Source organism: Lissotriton vulgaris, chromosome 8 (assembly GCF_964263255.1).
Source record: "Lissotriton vulgaris chromosome 8, aLisVul1.2, whole genome shotgun sequence".
Lineage (NCBI taxonomy): Eukaryota > Metazoa > Chordata > Amphibia > Caudata > Salamandridae > Lissotriton > Lissotriton vulgaris.
The window spans coordinates 425,779,315-425,799,989 of NC_141696.1; the positions used below are offsets into that span (position 1 = coordinate 425,779,315).

At 40.9% G+C, this 20,675-nt stretch overlaps 1 protein-coding gene across 2 annotated transcripts in view; it reads right to left on the reverse strand.

Annotated features, from left to right (window-relative positions):
* LOC147697124 (cytoplasmic FMR1-interacting protein 1) overlaps positions 1-20,675 on the reverse strand; it is a 533,654-nt gene that overhangs the window by 346,723 nt on the left and 166,256 nt on the right. The window contains exons 15-17 of one of the 2 annotated variants that reach the window (XM_086934191.1): positions 13,892-14,039; positions 11,891-12,044; positions 8,425-8,581 (exon numbers count right to left, since the gene is read on the reverse strand). In XM_086934191.1, the coding sequence (XP_086790317.1) occupies positions 8,425-8,581; positions 11,891-12,044; positions 13,892-14,039 (459 nt within the window). Of the gene's footprint in view, positions 1-8,424; positions 8,582-11,890; positions 12,045-12,461; positions 12,610-13,891; positions 14,040-20,675 lie in introns of both variants that reach the window. The other variant, XM_086934192.1, reaches the window with a different exon arrangement.

The following is a 20,675-nucleotide window of genomic DNA, read 5'->3' on the forward strand; positions in this document are numbered from 1 at the left end:
CAGTGTGCTCGAAACACGTCGCAGAGGGAAAGAGTAATACATATTTTCCTGCCTCAGCCTTTTGGGCGAGTCTCTCTCATTTCGCCGCAACAAAAGTTCTGAGAGTATGCTGCTTTGAGAATAAATATCAAAGAAATCCCAATGCCACAGCAGACACTCTGATGTCAAACAAGGGCACAGACTCCAAAATCTGCTGTGACGTGGATGGAAGTTTATTCACACATCAAAAGGTCCAACATATGTGTGTGTGTGTGTGTGTGTGTATATATATATATTATTTTTTCCTACTGATAAAAACAAAGGCTAAAGTAACTTTCTAATTAGATGAATTTTCAGTGACCACGCTAACGTAAAAAACAAGGTCCATGGATCATGGATAATGGCCTGCCAGACTGAGGTCGGTTTGGAAATGACAAACAGATTAATTCCTCCCTAAATCAGAATCAGATCTGAGGCAGGGTAGTGTATGTCTTCTAAGAGTTCTCCAGGTTTCTTCTCAGAGCTGATAAAGCAGAGGTAGAAGATTATAAACTTGGTGAAATCTTAAAATGCCTGTAACAATCAAGAGCTGTCCTTTCAGAAAATGTTTTGTAAAGAATAGAAGGGTTGTAGGAGCACTCCGAATTTCTCTGAGTTTTTCTATTTGTTTACACTGGTGCTGCGATTGTTAAGGGTTGTCAATCCTGGTTATGAAAGCTCGTTATGGTGGTGTTGAGTTACCACCCAATCGCGCACTGTTCACGTGGCGCTGTGGCGCTTTATGGAATCTTGTTAAATCAAACTATGTTCTAAACCACTATTGTCTTATATTCCACTCTTTTATTTTTCTTTTTCTTTAACTCATATTGTTTTTCATATGAATCGTGGTTACATTTTTTTAAACATCATACACAATACTATTTCATTATTGACATATATTCCATGTACATCAATTTATACTTGGCACATATAACATAATACTTTTGTTCAACATTTTACGAATGAGCCCAATGCATTTCGGCACTCGTGTGTGCCTTCATCAGGGGCAGTATCTATAAAAGAAAATTGAAAAAACATGGTGTGAGTGTCAATTTCTGGTGGGGGGTTGTGAATGTATAACCGTAATGTTTGCGTACCTGATTCTTGGGGTAATGTGTGACCTTAGTCCTGTCCCTCAGTATAGCTCTTATATCTGTATTGAAAACATAAGTACAAACCACTATATAATGATGTCATCTACTCTTATGTAAGAGTTATCAGTTTGCCTAAGGTTATCTTACATACCTTAAAAGTTGGTGTCTCAAATCTCTGAAAAAATAGTGGGCAAAAAAACCTTCAGTATATATATCTGTTTAGATAGACCATCTTTCTGTATGGTTAGTTTTCCACATACCTGATTAAATGTGCCTCAGGTTTCTGAAATATACAAATCATTCCTACGTTTTAGTTTTGAATGACAGTAAATACATCTAAAATAACCGGCATGCGATGGCTTGCCGTGTTTACCTGTTCTGTGTTCTTTGTTATCCAGATCTAAAAAAAACGAAAAATGACAGTATAAGCACCCTCATCGGTTATTACCAAGTCTGTTGCTCAGTCCTCCACCATAACGAGCTTTCATAACCAGGATTGACAACCCTTAACAATCGCAGCACCAGTGTAAACAAATAGAAAAACTCAGAGAAATTCGGAGTGCTCCTACAACCCTTCTATTCTTTACAAAACAGTCACAGTAAGGAGGCACCCAAGGGATAAAGATGCAGTTTGAAAATATCACAGCTATCACGGACAATAGGGCCAACACATTGGCATATACGAATGATGAAGCAGATCAAATCTACAAACTAATAAAGGAAGCAAGGAACATGGATGCTCACGGGGGGTCCGTCAGCCAACAACTTAGACAACTGGAATACATCACACGTAGACAAGTAAACCAGAGGATGCACGCATCAACCCTCATCCAATATCACAGAGCCAAACGCATACCCAGAGGATTACGACTGTCAATAAAACCTATGCTGTTTAGATTTAACCTCAACACGAAGTTTATGGATAAGTGGTATAGTATCCTAAATAAATGTTCACTGGATTTAATATTACTCATCATAGAAGAATTGGCCAAAACTATACAGGAATTGGAAGATGAAATATACACCTTGAAATCGGAATTGGAAAGCAGAATGGAGGCGGACACATGGAGAATAAATCTTGAGGGCATTAATCTCAAATTAGACGCATACGAAAAGGAACTACAAGAAGGGAAGCTACGCAAGTACAAACGCGACACCATAGATTATAAACTGAATGAGGTTTATACATGGGCTGACATCTATGCCCGCCGTAAGTTTGTACCCACAAAGAGAACAGCACCGGCCCAACACTCCTCTGAAGAAAGTCTGGTCACTGACAAAGAGACATCTATACAAAGAGGACCAGTTCGAGCGACACAAGAAGGAGTTATATTAACAACTGAAAGTAGTCAACATGCCACAACAAGTAGACAAACAGCTTTTTTGTCACAGGACCAGGATCAAGGTCAACCACCTACGATGCAAACCACATCATTAATTACAAGCGCAAAACAAGGAGAGGAAGTGGCAGGCAAAGCTCTACGAAGTGGACGGACAGTAGTCTAATAATAAACATTTCATCTACAACGTTGTCTAAACAACAAATAACAACACTAAATAAAGGTCTAACATTTGTGCCTACCACACCGGCAAATGAATTGGAAACCGAAGGAGCTTTGTTCAGGTTCATGAGATCATTGAAACTCAAGCATTATTTTGGCAATATAGTAGAATCAAGTGATGTCCGGATGGAACACACTGGTAAACAATTCAAGCCGAAAAGCACATTTCAAGCACCAATTTCGCACAAAATGCTAGACACCTTCGAAATCATGGTGAAAAATGATTTAAAGACATTGGATTTCAAGAGGAAAAGATACAATAACTTGACTAATGACGCAAAACTAACCATACAACCTGCTGACAAGGGGGGAGCATTAGTATTAATGGACACCCAGTACTATGAGCACAAAGTCAATGAACATGTCTTAGACCAAGAAACATATCTTCAGTTGACAGCAGATCCCACACCAGCTCTCCAAAGGATGCTACAAGGCATATTGCAAACAGCCAGGACAAATGAAATAGTGGATGATGACACAGTAGCGTTCCTTACAGCTAATAATCCAAGAAGACCACGGATATATATGATCCCCAAGATCCACAAACACCCAACCAACCCACCGTTCAGACCAATAGTGTCAGGATGTGGATCTATATTTGATCCTATTGGACAATACATTGATCACTATTTACAGAAATTTGTTCAACAATGGGGCTCATATATCAGAGATACAACAGACTTCTTGAATAAATTAGCTTGGACAGAGGAAGGTTATCAAGAACATTGGATACTGTGCACAATAGATGTGGTCGCACTCTACACATCAATACCACATGCAGCAGGACTTGAAGCGGTTGAGTGGGCATTGTTAAAACTGGAAAACATAACAACAGACAAAAAGATGCTATTGTTGCAACTAGTGAAATTTTGCCTTCACAATAGTTATTTTATTTGGAAAGACACATTTTTTGCCCAATTGACTGGAACATCCATGGGCTTTGCTGGGGCCCCAGCATACGCTAACACCTTTATGGCTCAATTTGAGTCACAGACTATGATGAGTTGGAATGAATGGACACATGTAAAGTTTTATTGTCGTTTCATAGATGACATTTTTCTAATTTGGGACGACACACAGGCAAAACTAGAACAACTAATAAGAAAGCTGAACCAGGTGGAGACCAGAATACAATTCACTCACAAAATAAATAATGATTCAATAGATTTTCTTGACGTCAGAATCACCAAAAGGGACAATGGATTCAACACTGAATTGTACACAAAACCCACGGATCGAAACAGTGCCCTAATTTATACAAGCTTCCATCCGAGGAGCTTGATCAAAAATGTACCACTATCTCAATTTATCCGCATCAAACAAATATGTTCAAACCTGCAGACATATGAGACCACAGTGCAAAGGCAAGTTCAGAGATATGAGGAAAGAGGATATCCAAAAGCCATATTACAGGAGCAGATAGCAAAAGTGTCCACCATGGACAGAATAACACTGTTACAACCAAGACCAAGGAAACAACAGGACAGGATGGTATTTGTAACAAAATACACCACCCAATCACACAAAATCAAAAACATCATTAACAAAAGATGGGAGTTACTATCCTCAGAACCGGATTTCAAAGGATTGTTCAAGGAATTGCCACTGCATGCGTACACTCGAGGAATGAATCTAAAGGAGAAATTGAAACTTAAACATCAATCAGAAGAAACTTCTACCCACAGAGGAACAATTCGATGTCATAACTGCACGAACTGCAATAATGCAATAATAGGAGATACATGTGTTCACCCAACAACAGGCAAACAGATACGTTTGAGACACACAAGCGATTGCAACACGCAAAACGTGGTTTATGGAATCAAGTGTCCATGTGGAAGAATGTACATAGGAAAGACTGAGAGAAAAGTAAAAGTGCGGATAACGGAACACAAAAGCCGAATCCGGAATAACACCTTGACTTCGCCATTGGTACAACATTGGATCACAGAGAAACACAGCATATCCCAACTCAGATTTCAAATTCTCGAACAAGTACCATTGAAACAAGGCGTGAACAATCATCAGAAACTACTACAACGTGAACTCTTCTGGATAAAATATCTAAACACAATGATACCTGTAGGTCTCAATGACAAGTACGATCTAGCGTGTTATCTGTAGGAATAACTGCACCAGAACCAACAGAGAGACATTTTGCCATAATAGACCAGAGCAACTTATATATTCATCAAGAACAATTACATTTTGTGATTAGGGTAATGTAACTGTTAGACAAAACCAGTGATATCACTATTGAGTAGATCATAAATAAGTTGTAATGGTTGGTATGATGTTCTGATGAACAGTATAATCAGATGCATATAGATTCACTCACCAAGTCCCACTACAGATTTCCGAATGACGCACAGTATAACCTGAGACATATTGATTCACACCCTAAGTCCCACTACAGATTCCGAATGAAGTATTACAAGTGAGAATACACTAGAACTATAAACAGTCCCTAGAGACTCATAGCAGACACATTTGAAGCCAGTGGACAACTGTCCCAGTACCACCTAGCATCATTTTAATGAGTTACTATACACTCTATACACTAGATTCCGTAACAACACCCTGATGTAACACATGGGTTGAATAGGGCAGGGGAACACTTTGGTTGAATAGGGTAGGAGAACTATACCACTATGGCACTGTCAGAATAACATAAGCACTCATTAGCCAAACGTATGAGCCAACAGTTCGATTGTTGATCCAATACAGTCATTAGGAACCATGGCATTATCAGAATGGTGATATTAGTCATCAGTTATACGAATGAGATTAGAGTCTATTTGCTCATTTAGACAACGTGATCATGAATTCGATCCACCAGTGGACTCGGAAACCCTTTCCAAAATGGCCGCCACATATCCAAACTAGCTTAGGACACAGCAAAAGACACTATAAAATAACTAGGAGCCATGGCAACGTTAGAATAACAAGATTATTTAGCAGTTAAACGAATGAGACAGGAGTTTAATTGCACATCCAAACAACGTAATCACGAATCCGATCCACCTATGGACTCGCAAACCCGGTCTAAGATGGCCGCCATATATTTGCACTACCCTAGCCATACGGGCGCATAGTCCGTCATCTAATGAAACTCCGCGAAACTGACGCGGAGTTAAACGGAATTAGCAGATAAACAGGGACCGGAGGACATAGACGCTAGTGCGGAGTGCGGGAATTATTCAGAGCAGACACCACGTTAACCTCAGGTACGACAGGGATATTTATATCAGGACTGAGCAACAGACTTGGTAATAACCGATGAGGGTGCTTATACTGTCATTTTTCGTTTTTTTTAGATCGGGATAACAAAGAACACAGAACAGGTAAACACGGCAAGCCATCGCATGCCGGTTATTTTAGATGTATTTACTGTCATTCAAAACTAAAACGTAGGAATGATTTGTATATTTCAGAAACCTGAGGCACATTTAATCAGGTATGTGGAAAACTAACCATACAGAAAGATGGTCTATCTAAACAGATATATATACTGAAGGTTTTTTTGCCCACTATTTTTTCAGAGATTTGAGACACCAACTTTTAAGGTATGTAAGATAACCTTAGGCAAACTGATAACTCTTACATAAGAGTAGATGACATCATTATATAGTGGTTTGTACTTATGTTTTCAATACAGATATAAGAGCTATACTGAGGGACAGGACTAAGGTCACACATTACCCCAAGAATCAGGTACGCAAACATTACGGTTATACATTCACAACCCCCCACCAGAAATTGACACTCACACCATGTTTTTTCAATTTTCTTTTATAGATACTGCCCCTGATGAAGGCACACACGAGTGCCGAAATGCATTGGGCTCATTCGTAAAATGTTGAACAAAAGTATTATGTTATATGTGCCAAGTATAAATTGATGTACATGGAATATATGTCAATAATGAAATAGTATTGTGTATGATGTTTAAAAAAATGTAACCACGATTCATATGAAAAACAATATGAGTTAAAGAAAAAGAAAAATAAAAGAGTGGAATATAAGACAATAGTGGTTTAGAACATAGTTTGATTTAACAAGATTCCATAAAGCGCCACAGCGCCACGTGAACAGTGCGCGATTGGGTGGTAACTCAACACCACCATAACGAGCTTTCAGAAAATGTGGCAGGGCTTGAGAAAGGGCAAAAGGCTAACTTGGAAGAGAACACAGCTCAATATATTGTGGCAAAACCACACATTTATGAACAGCTAACATCAAAGAAAGATTTTGTACCCAAGGCAGCGGTAACAACATGCCAAAAGTGAGCAACGACAAAAAAATAATTCCTAACTATGCCTCTAATTAATCGGCACCAGCACCAGTGCAGAGAACTGCTTACTGCTGTTTCGCAATTGCTTTTACACCTTTTGCTGTAATCCCTTACTTATTGGTAAGGGTGATGATAATATCTATTTTTCTGGGTACAAACTGGCTATGATTCATGATAACAAATGTATGCAGATTCAGACCCTAAGTTACCCATGGCCCCAGGGAATGTCATTAGGCAGGATGCAGTTCATGAAGCTTGAGCAATAAATATTCCAGCCAGTATAAAACATTCCTTTTATATTTATTGTATTTTAAGTAGCTCACTTGCTAAAGTATCCCAAGTGACACCCACCTTATGTTACTTAATGTAGTAAATGGAGAAAGGTGTGCTAAGACAAGTCACAGAAATAGGCCAAATTCAACTCCATTCAAAAGAAAGAGTAACACCTACAACTTGCTCACTTATAGAAGCACTGACCAAAGACATTCCTTTATTCTTTATAAATGTGTAGAAAAGCTTGCCTTTGGATGTGATTTATCAATCTCCATGAATTTCTTTGCTCTTCTTGTTCTGTCTTCAGAATTCAGGTCTAGGGCTAGGGCGGCTGATACTCAGGTGGTGCACCATGTATGTTTAATTCTGAGTAGCGAAGACATTTGTTTGCTCATCCTACCTTTATCTTTGCCCCTATTGATTATCATTAGATTGTATTTTTAAAGGTCTATGGTTTTGAAACCTTGCAAGCGTGTTTTCTTAGAAACCAAGCTATGTGGCATAATAATTACAAGACCTAGCAAGAGTCACGTTTAAATTTGAGCCTAGCTTTTTGTGTGTCTTCGTTGTGAACATAAAACATCGTTCATCTGGATCAGTGTCTAGCCAAGAACGTACCTTTTTTGAAAGAATTACAATCTCTCCTATGTTGTCAACATTTGATGGACTACTGTGCCACTGTATGCCATGTTGCCTGAAAGTTTGTCTTTCGTTTAAGAATAGTTTTTATTTGCCAGATTTCTGTTTAATTATAAATAGAAATTTTCTGTGAAATGATTGATTGGTCTTTTCTGGTAATTTCTATGGCTTATATGTGTTCTATTACAGTATTTTGTGTTTCCTGTTCAGCATTCAAATTCTTTTTCTGTGACAACCACTTTTCAGAAAATATGTTAAACAATAATAAAAAACAATGGAAGAATGAAATTTTTATTATACAACATAGGCGAGAGGATTCACTTTTAAAGAGAGGGCTTCAAAATAAGTGAGACTACTGGACATTTTGTTTTAAACTTACAGGTTCTACCTCACTTTGTGCAACAAACACTTCGCAATGAGTTAGTCTCTAAGATTTAAGCAAACACTTGAAAGCAAATAACAGTTCTGTTACAATCTGGAATTCGCACTACACCAAACACAAGAAAAGTACATTTAGAGTAATCAATTAACGAGTGGGTCTTACTCCATCATGGACGCCTCTTTGGACTCAAGGATGTGGTCAGTCAAAATCCAAGGCATGGACATGTCAATGGGAAACTGGATCCGCCTTCCCATCGTCAGCTCCAGAAAGAACTCTCTGAACCACAGCTGGGACAGGTCACAGCACTGCTGTAGAGTTTCTTGAACAAATATCAGAACAGCATTACTTTCTTACTTTAGTAAAAGAGAGTACAAAGGACATGTGGGTGTTCTAATGCTTATATGTACAATAATGCATGCATTACACCACATCATACGGAGCAGCTAGAAGTCCAGTAGTGTAAAGCACTTAGGATACCTATGTTGAATCTAACAATGCTTTAATGTAAGAATAACTTAGAAATTAATTCCCTGCAAAAAATAGTGCCAATAGAAGTAAACAGTTATACAAAGAGCTTTAATTGTATTCTTTCACACGTGGCAGGACACTGCAGTGCTTATGACTAACGATGAAGATCCCCTAGAGAAAAAGTAAAGGTTTTTCCTGAATACAATCGTTGTCTTTGAATATTCTCATTCCTTTTAATAACCCCTGGACAACGCCAGAGGATTTACAAGAAACTTCTACAGCCCTGTTGTGATTAATATCAAAAGGAGTAACCCCCACAGGCAAAACATGTTTAAGTCAGATGCACACACATCAGATACTTTCTAGGATCTAGACTATATATCGGGTGGTTTCTAACCTTAGATGAAAATGGCTTAATGGACACCAGAGAGCTTCTTGAAAACATTGGAATGTCCGAGACAAACAATGCAAATAGCTTGATTAAAAATCTGTGCAGCAAAATGGATTGCATATCACTGAGTTGTACATGGCATGCATTTGCTAATGAGGCATCTGTCATGGAGCTCCAGTTATGCTAGGTTGAGTATACATCTATATCTATATCTATATCTATATCTATATATATAAGAATCCTGGTTGCTCACTTGAGCTGAACATCCAAAATACCATAAACACCATTTTCTCATGATTTGTTAAAAAATTCTTCACGATTAGGTAAGTGAAAAATCCAAAGGCTCTGACCACCAGTCAGATAATTCTACTGCACAGCAATAAAAGGAAGCCATCTCAATTCAATTAGAATACAAAGCAAAATTGTAAATAGGAAGACTTGCATGGCACAAACGGAGATACATTTGTTATAAATCGGAATCACCTACTCAGATGCTGCCAAGCACAAGCTTATCCTGAAAAGTGTCACTAACATCTAACAGACCTCCCTCAGTACTACATCTGAATCTAAAAAAAGAGCTAAGAACACATTGAGCAGAAGACAAATGTAATAATGAGCAAGCCTATAAAGTCTTTATTTCTATTTAAAATCTTTGGTCCTAATGAATTCTCGTACCCATCAGTTGTCTTGCTTTATTCCTTGTTTTGTAAAGTAGGAGGGCGGCCAGATAATGTATTATCTTTAAATATACTCAACACTGCCAGTTGGCAGCACAGGATGACCACACAAGATATTCAGATGGCCTGCCAAAGGATAGGGGTATATTCCATATATGTACTGCTCGAGAGAGCTTCTCACATGGGAAAAATAAAACTAATGTCCACCAAAATCTGAAGTACTACCATGTAAAGGTTTCGGAGGATCCACTGTTAGTGACGGAGAATTACTTAAAAGGTACTGAATACTGGGTAAACGCAGAGGTGCGTGTTGGAGCACAGCGGCGCCTCATGGCTTTAAATGTCTCATCACAAAACTAACGGCAAACACCTTACCATCGCCCTTTATGGCATTTTGCAACAAATACCTTCAGCACCTGAGACACCAGGACAGAAACACTGGGAATTGGAGTGGGGGAGACTGCTCACTGCTAAGGAATGGGAAGAGGTGTACCACCGGGTGCCCCTCATGTTGCGGACTGCAGCCAGTATTGAGAAAGCTAAAACAAAATCGACTCATACTTGTACCTTACCCCAGTGAGTCTGCACAAGGGTAATCCCACTGATAGCACGGATCGTTGGTGGCACTGTGGCTCCCCTGGGATACTGGTACATTTGCGTTTGGAATGCCCTAAACTCACACAATACTGGGAGGAAATCCTGAAAGATGGACACACACATCTACACAAAAATACTTCAATTTCCAGCACAAGTCATCCTGGGTCTCCCTAATGTCCTTACTTTCCTGATTAAATCCCGCAGGGGACAACAAATCGGTTTGGCATTGGGGGGCGGCCCTCCAAAACACCCTCGCTCATTGGGGCACAGATGCACTTTCAACTCACCCTGGGTGGCTTTGCCAGCTCTGGTATTTGCTGGGTATGGAGAAGCTCACCTTAACCCTCACCGCTCAGGGACCTTCCTTCAAGGAACTCTGGCTCTTGCATGTGGCTCATTTCTAATAAATTCCAGGAGTTGACTTGCCCCAAATACTTGAAACTCCTGCGAGTGATAGATCTAGACGAACCCACACAGCCCACAAGGGACACCTAGGAGGTCCCCATTAGATTCACTGTGTGCTTTATAGTATAGGAAATTTGTAGAGAGTACCCCTGGGGGTAAAAGGGGGATTACTCTGTTTATAGGATGCAATTCTCGGGGTGCTGCACCGCCTCTTGGTTGGTTTGCTCCCACTATCATGCAATGATAAACTTGCTAATAAAAAGAGTTGAACCATAAAATATATTGAATCTGAAAAGAAAACGACACCCATGACAAGAATGAATTACTGCAACATATGACTCGAAAAAAATCTCCAGAAGATTAACATGAAAGAAAGTTATTTTAGTTCACTGTTAATAAACATACACATACTTTCAAGCTACTAGAATGTGTATTAGCACACTCTAAGGTAAAAGACAGCACTAGTATCAAAAGACACAACATAAAAAAAGACACTACAAAGTGTTAAGGACAGACAAGAAACACAATGTCGGATTTTGCATGTTTCCGATTACAATGATAGAGAAATGCTTTATGGATAGCACACATGCAGATATACAGTGGCATGATTAAAACTCATCCTGAGCTAGAACATTTAGAGCTGTGACATAAGCTTCAGCGGTGGCTCTGTATTTCACTTCCAGTGTTCCTAATTGGCACACACGAAGCAAGCCAGTAAAACAATGGTTCTGCAAAAGTAAGGACCATTCACCCAAGTTTGAGAATTTCGGCTACTATTCTGAACTGAGCCAGACCAAACAATTAAGCACAGTTAGGCTGTCATGTGACATAAACATGTGCTTTGCTTAAATAATAAAGAGCAGCTTCAAAAAGGAACATGCACTTGCCAGTCCAGCGCTCAGATTTGCACATTCCATACATCATACAGTGTATGTCACAGTGAGAATGCAAATGGGAATAGTCCATGCACATAGGAAAGTGAAACCCATGAGCAAAAGAACAGAGGAAGCTTTGGCAATCGGAAACATTCCCCTAACCCTGTTAGAGATGTTAGCACATGCTGGCTGGACACAAATTGGCTGTATCTTACCACTGAAATTTATCAAGTGGGTGTAGAAGAAAGACTCGCGGTGAAATTTCTCTATGTCCAATATGGTGGGCCCCTCAAGGCTACTTCGCATAGTTTTCTTGGAGCCACTTTTGTCAGCAATGAGGGATTCTAACATAGTTCTCACCATGTACAGCTGTATAGTTAACAACACAAAATATTCACACCGGAAAAAGGGTGGGGAGAAAAAAAGGAAAATATACATTGCTCATTAGTCTGAAAACATTTTGTGACATATAATAATTCAAGTGACTGTTCCACTTCAAATATTTCTGTGAAGAATAGGCAATTCTGCTGACTTGGTTCTTCAGAAAAGGACAAAGTTGAGCAGCCAAACCCGAACCAATACTCCCAGGTACTCTTCATCCCACATATGACTGTTCGTTCTCTTCACAGAGGCTGGCAAACAATCCAGTGTCTAGTTTTCTATCCCCAAGGTAGGTTGTGGCAAAGCAAAACCAATGAAGTAACCTTATCACAGAAAGGTAAGATTTGTAGTGAAACAGTACACCACAGTTTCACAATGCGAAGGAATAAATAAGTAATCTCTTACCACCAAAGTTTAAAAGAGGTGGATAGGTGTAGGACTCTCTCAGAAACTTGTGTATCACATGCATTAATTTGTCCATTCCCAGAGACCTAACCTGCTTCAACAGCTCAGGAGAGTTTAAGGACTCTGTCATAGTGCGCACCATGTAGAGCTAAAACCAACAGACGGGAAAAGCAGGGAAAGGGTCCATTAATGGGTACACAAGGGTTAGAGGCAGGTAAAAGGGCGGCAAAAGGTATGACAAGCAGAGATGAATAGCAGGGTAAGCAAGAGGCGAGAGGATGGGGAAAGGTATGAAAAGCAGAGAAAAAACAGAAGTTAGTGCATTACAGAACTAAAAGCCACCACACAAGCATGTAGCAGTACACAGCTGTTCCCATTACCAAAGCATGGTGGTCTACGTTTTCCTGGGCTACAAACAATGCAATCAGCACATTAAAGGCAAGTCAACACTCTCAGATAAATTAGAATTTATAGTGGAGACATTTTATGATAGGTGCTAAACTAAAAAGATAACTACCAAAACGCAAAGATGGACAGAATCACCAAATACAGAATTGTATCAATGTACACCAGCCAGCTACGGTCTTTATGTATACTGATATTTTAAGAGTAGAGACTGGTGGTTAATTCAATAAGCAAAAGATGCACACATCAATAATACCATTAAAAGTTTTAAATTACATTATACTTCCTCTTCCAAGTTTCCTATTAAAGCAAGTTTAGCAGAAAGGTAGAGTATCATGAGTTCATATCAAAAGTTCCCAACAATTAATGGGCATCTATCATGTAGAGAGCATAAGCATTATGATCACAAAAAAAGGATTCCGTTAACATAATAAACCCGGTGACAGAAGGTGTGGAAACACCTCAGAATGGTGACTAAAATGCCAGATTACCAATTCGATATTGTTAAATTGCATGCTAAAAGGTTACTGGAGTTTTTGCATGTTTCTTTACACTATGGCAGCCAATATCTTGCAAAAGCAATTCGCCAAAACTGGTAGGGATGACTAAACAACACATTTTAAAACTAGGTATTGGTCCAGTAGCCCCACAAAGGCGTAGATGTTGGAAAGCATGAATTATGGATAAAGACATTTCTGAAACAACTACAATTTGTTTGAAATCTGCTTTAAATCTTTACACTTGACCCCATCTGAAATACCAGAAATCATACTTATACAAATGTTGGGATGACAAAATCAGGAAATGAGATGGGAAAGATATTCTTTGCCACCCTGCAAGTAAAACTTTGAGGGAGCCGTCAATCCCAAATGCTTAATATTTTATAGTTTTTTTCCTCTTCCCAAGTGCCTCACAGTGGAGTTAATATTTTACACATGAATAACCAAACTTTCCTTGATACTGAATGAGAATTATGCAGAGAATTCTCAAAACGGTTGCAATCATGATCATAAAAACAAGAATACCTGAGTACTAGACGGCCCCACTGCTCGTCTTGGAACTTTGATGTCAAATCCACTTTTAGGGTCTTTTTCTCCCCTTAAAGCTGGATCATTAAACGGTTCCCGTCCTGCTTCCCAGTCGCACACAGTCTTTCTGATAGCTTGAAGTACACTGAAACACAGCAAATAATCCTATTAAGATAAAGGATCACTCAGAACTAAAGGATACAAGACTTTCTATAGAAAAACGAAACAATGCAGAGTTCAACTATTTTAGGTCAAGACAGGAGGCCAGCATTATAAATAAACATTTATTTACACCCGAGCAGAAACTTTTTAAAAGCTTTCAAAACAGAACTAGAACACATCACAATGAAACAGAGAATCCTCGGTCCCATAAACACTTCTTGTCCTCCATATTCCTCCTCTTTGGTTTGTTGATTCTGAGCAGATAATTATCATTAGTTGTGAGTTATACTAATTTAAAGGACGATTTGTTTAAAATTGCACTGTGCTGTAGATAATACCCAATTTATGGGTGATAGTGCTTGTTTTTTAAATGTATTTTGAAAAAGTTTCTGTCTTCTTTTAACCCCTGGTGTGCGGTCGTCGGCCAACGGCTGTCGCGAGCACTACCTCTATAATGCAGCGCACGTCCGTTGGCCGACGAGGCCCCGCCCTCGCAATGGAACGCCCACACCACTGCAGAATTGCTGCCACAGTAAACAGGTTAAAGGTTATTAGCAAACAATATATTTTTTTTTTTTTTACAAAGGAATGAAGTATAAAGTCATTTTAGGTTTAAAATGTGCCGGACTTCTAAAACAAGTAGATAAAATGGTGACCAACTTAAAGGGCCAGTTTATGGTCAATGTTGTGTTTCAAACGCCATGTAGGGGTGCACCTGAGAGCGGTTTGAATGGTCTTGCTCTTCGATTCTAAGATGTCGGACGCGATCAGGCAAAAGGCAGCCATTTTTGCAGGACAACCATATGGAAGCGTCGGACAAGTCTGACACTTCTATCTGTAGAAAATAGAGCTTTCCACACGTCAGTGCATACACATCTGATTTTTCTGGTCAGAATGTTTGTTTTTAAAGGAATTTTGGCATATTTTTTCAACATTTGGCTTTGTTTTGAAAAGAATGTGGCATGCAAAGCATGTTTTCAAAGCAATGAAACACTTCAGTTTAATGTTCGTTGCAGGAAATGGTTCGGAGTGGTGGTTGAGTTAATTACAAGCAGTTTCGACAGGAAGAACACAAAGCCTAGAAAAAAAGGAATACATAATATTATATAGGAAAATAACAAAAATAGTCACAATGACTCAGAAAAGCATTGAAGAGTCAAGCCATGAGTGCATAATTTAAAACAATTATCAGTCAGCAACTACATGATGTAGTTCAGGAAACAGTAAAACAGGTATTAAGTAAACAAGCATTTGCAATGCAATAGGTCTCGCATTTGCGAGAGTTTGAACTTTTGCCATTGTAAATGACAATGCCTTTTAATATGTGTTTTGAAAACCTGCAAGCGGTCCGTAAATACACACTTTGTACTTTGCAGGTTTTCTTAACACATACATAAAAGGCATTGTCATTTACAATGCCATATTGCATGTAAAGGCTTTTCGCAGTGTTTATTCTATAAACAATCACTTCTGTGCAAGAGAAAAATGACAAAAATGGAAATTGAGCAAGAAGTGCAAACAAGCCACATGCACTAGTGTTCAGATTGCACCCCTTTCCCTTCCTCCTCCACCGACACCCAACCACGCAATAGATTGTCTGATACTGGACAAATCATGTTTCCTCGGGCTTACCACCACCACTAGCACAGATACTGAAGCCTTGATTATTGTAAAGCACTCTGATACCCGCAAGGGTCTTGTTCGCGCTATATAAAACTTTATAAATACATTAAAAAAAATAAGATAGGCTCCCTAACTGTGGTGATATTTCCAAAGAGATTATGACTTGCTGTTGGCCTGTCACTGAGCAGAGAACTGCACCCCTTACACTGCGCCCACTACTGCTCTGAGGCGTCTGTGGAACTGTTCAGCAGCTTCCCTGTGCACACTGTACATATAGTATATGGGTACCCGCTCGTTGGTGTAGGTAAAGTGCACCTTTTTAATGTTCTCAACTAGTTTCACGTTGCATAGACTGTTTAATGGCACGTGGGCTTCATAAGTGCCCGGCAATCCAGTGTTATTAAAATAAACTTCGACTGAGAAGAGAGTTTAGGCACAAAAAGTCACGTTATCTGCCCAGGATCACATACCCTTACCAAGCAGGAGAGCAGGGACTAGAGCTCAGGTCGCTCAGTTCCACGGTTGGTGGACAACTTCTTTCAACAGGACAGCAGCACTTCCCAGAGTACGGTCTAGTGTGTGCATCTGCGCTGCCCCCCTTGGAGGGCTGAGGAGTGCCCCAGCCTGCAGTTCAGTGGATAGGGGGACACGCAGTGGCACTTCACAGTCCCGTACTCTATGCAGGGATGATCGGTGCCTAACCCGAGCTAGAGTTTACAGTCTGCAAATGTTCTCCTTGACCATCCCAACACACGCCAACCGAGCCGAACAAACTCCAGAGTCAGAGACCCGAAACCACACCTGTTTATGGTAAGCCAGAGCACTGCGCCCTGGCCGCGGGAGCGCACTGGCAAGGCCCTGGTGGCATGTTTCTGCACGTTTCAAATGGTGCCAACTCGATGCCTTTTACTTGCAGGGAGGAGCGAGAAATTGCTGCGTTTTGGAAATACGTCCAGCTAAGATGGCGGATCTCGCTGGGACGTGCAATATGGAGGGACGTGAATGAAAGGACGGTGATGGAGGTACAGGACTTATGGGGCATCGCTCATCACCGCCGCGCCAACTACACACGGCAGCTTCGTTTGTACTCGCACGCTGGCGGTTCATATTGTCACTTGTGGCTGGTGTGCACTGCACAAGTGCCTACAACACCCATACGCACTGCTCAAAAGTCTCAAGAACCCTGTTACGTGTCCCTCGCACAGCCCCCTCTCCAGTAGTAGGGAGTGTCTGCAGGTACAGGGCTCATGGGGCATCGCTCATCGCCGCCGCCCAAACTGCACCAACTACACACAGCAGCTTTGTTTGTGCGCGCTCGCTGGCGGTTCATATTGTCACTTGTGGCTGGTGTGCACTGCACAAGTGCCGACACCACCCGTAAGCACTGCTCAAAATTCCCAGGAACCCCGTTAAGTGTCCCTTAGTAGTAGGGAGTGCCGGCGCCACTCTTTTTGGGAAAAGTAGCGTTTGTTACTGTAGTGTTTGGATGGCTTAGGGTCCGAGTCACCTGTATAAAACACGTATGTGTCCTTTAAAGTGTAACAGGGGAACGGACGTCTCTCCTTAAAGTACAAGGTTCTCTAGGCCGCAATGCAGGCCCGGGCCCACCGAGCCGTGCCACGGTGCGCGTGCTGCTCGCCCTGAAATAAAGTGGATGCTGTAGGTCTCGTCGGTTCGCCCTTGTTCGCCACAGCCACTCCATTGCTCTGATGCCACCTTCTAAATGCAGCATGATGCACGATGGCTTGACATACCCACCTTTTATCCAAACATGAGCGGGGCACACCTGAAGCCCGTGTCATCCACTCCAGTAGCGGGTGAACAGGCACCACCCTCTGCATGAGTAAGTACAAAGTTCATAGAGCGCGCAAATACCGAGGTCTCTTGGCGCCGTTAGCGGAAGCCTCCGAAAGGGGTTACTGACTCCTTTTAGGTACTGAGCCAGTTTCAACCCTTTCACTTCCTAGTAGGCAATAACGTACTTTTCATACAGCGCCTGCTACTGTAATGTTGCCATTTCTTGGCACTGTAAACAACTTATGCTGCTAGCTTTAGTAGGTGCTTATTACTGCATCGCCGTTGTTTCTTAGCACTGTAAATAAACAATGTTGCAATTACCAATTTCAACACTGCACTACGCGCTTTATCGAGCTCTGCAGGTTGAAAGGATCCGAACCTGTGGCTTGCCACTCACACATTGCACTTAACACAATGCAAGTAAAGTGAAGCAGGCGAGTTGTGGAGACCACCAAATTCAGTGCCACTGCATGAGGAGAGCAGGGCCCTGGCTGGCTGTTGTGCCGAGAGGAGGTGGACGCTGACCCAGGCTGAGGCGCCGCAAGTATACTGCACTGCAGCGTCTACTGACTGCGCCATGGCAAACAAGTAGACGGTGGGACAGGGGCTTTGGTAATGACAGTGAGTGAATAAACAAGCGGGCCATTGCTAAAGCCCCTTTCCCAGCTGCGCACGAGATGGGGAAGTGCTGGGAACAGGCGCCCTCGGAAAGGTGGGAGGGCGGGGGAGGCACTGAAAGGGTGTCAGCGAACACTGGCAACTTGAGATGCCCTAAGGTATGGCTGCTAACGCTGGAAGTTCAAATGGGGGGAACGCAGAGCTCTCGCTAGTACCAGAGGAGCGGGGGGGAAGGAGCGTGGTGAACGCGTACTAGACACTGGCAGGAATGGGCGGAGCAAAGGCGGGACAATGTCCCGCCTTTGCCCAATTGCGTGCCTTATTTGTGTAAAAAAACAAGCTCAAGCCAATGGCCGCGAGCGAAAGCCTGATCACACGCACAAGCGTGTGGTCAGCTTTCAGAACCCCGTACAAGAGGTCTTGCGCTGCACGAGGAGTGCTGTGCACTGCAACGCTAGGCGCGAGACCTAAAAAGGAAACGTAGACGATGAGGAATATTTTTCTAGATCTGATGAGGAGGATCTGAATAGAGGTCCAGTAGGGAAATGTATAAAGAAAATGAAAAATATGGCAGTAATGTCCAAAAAGAAAGGAGTCCAAAGAGGCACAGAAAGAGTTGGTGTCCCAAGTTGCACAAAGAAAAGTCAGTTTAACACAGAGTGAATTTGATCCAAAGGACGGAATAGAAAGGACAGGGGAAACATGCAAAGTGGATAAATATATCCTAGATTTGGATTATAAAGATTGTCTAGAAGAAGAGCTTGATGACAATAACAAAAATAAGTATAAAGAGATAACAGTTATAGATCAATTTGGAGACAAATTATTTTACCGAGGGATATAAGAAACCCAAGGGGTAACGATTGGAGACCCTTAGACTATGTGTCTAATTATATAAAGAACAAAATAAGGAGGCCACTAGAGAATGATTTTTGAAATTATTTTTTTATAGCGCGATCTTGACCCAAATCGGGTATCAGAGCTCTTTACATAGCACCATTGCATTACATGAGGACACAATCATTTTTGTTAGGCACAGGGAGATTAAGTGATTTGCCGAGAATCACATGATGTTCAGCGTCATTGCTGAGACTCGAACCCAGTTCCTCAGATTCGAGGTCAACGACCCTAGCAGTTAGGCCAACTCTTCTCCCCAATGCTGAGAGGAACAATAGGAGGGCAGAGTGCTCTAGTCCGTTGATGAAGGAAAAGTTATCCATATACCTAATCTAGACCCAGAATTAAGAACTTATCTTCTTTGAGATGGGGAGGGACCCAAGAAAGGGTTTAGAGAGATCATTAAAGCAGTGCCAGGACAGGGGTCTGGATATCTGAGTCAACTGGCTAGGATTTTTGACACAGTGGAAGATACTTATAAGGGAATGATTTAAATATACATTAATTCAGAGGATGGTGCCAGCGTGACATTTGTTTCTTAGGCAATGCCAATGCGGGGCATCGGGCTGAAAGACTCAGAACTGTACTAATGCGTATTAACCCTAAATTGGGTGATTTGGCTAGAAAAGTGTCTAGTGAAGAGACCAAGAGATTATTTTTCGGAGATGGAATGGCAAAATCCCTGAGAAAATATGTGCAGACTTTTAAAAGTCTAGATAAAGCTCACTACTCAATGAGTATGTATAGGGAACAGGTTCTATTGGAAGGCAGGAGGAGTGGGCACCCTTTAGCCGAGACAATTATAAGCCTCATAGGTCAGTATATCAGAATAATGGAATGTCAGGATACCAGAGTTATGGGAACTATAAAGGGAACCAAGAGTTACTCAGGTTTTATCCCCATGAGGGAGAGGAAAAAGAGGTCAATCTGGTAGAAGACAAGGACAAAATACTAATCAGGGACAGGGTGAGTACGAGGACTCTTATTGGTTCTATCCCGAAAAAGGTGGGAGAAAGGCTAAGATTTTTTCCAAAATCCATAGAGAGAATTGACAAAAGATCCATGGGTGTTGAAGACAATAGAAGGTTATCAAATAGAGGTTGACTCAGAACCACACCAAATGAAGGAACCAAACTAACTGATTTTTCAAAAAGAGAAAAAAGTGTACAAGAGGAAATTTTACAAATGATAACAAAAGATGAAATAACAAAAACAGGAGAGGAACAGAAATGGTTTGTGAGTACTTGGTTTCTGGTGGAGAAAAAAGAAAGAGGGTTGGAACCTGTGATAAATTTGAGAAATCTAAATCAATTTGTTGCATATCAACACTTCAAATCGAAAGGATACACTTATGAGGGTCAAGCTTAAGAACTTAGATTGGCAGTTGGAAATGGATATCAAGGTTACTTAGTTCACAATTCCGATTGCAAAAGAGAGTCAATGTTATTTACAGTTCAAAAGGAAAGGACATCTATACACATTCCAATGTTTTCTATTTGGGCTGTCAGCAGAACCATGGTGTTTCTTAAAAGTTTTCAGACCAGTAGCGTGGGTTTCCTGAGAGAAAGAGGAGTGACTGTTTATTTAGATGACATGTTGATAATGTATCAAAGTATAGAGGAATTGAAAGAGCAGTGGATGTTGGTGAAGGTTTTTTTTTAGAGACATTGGGGTTTATAATAAT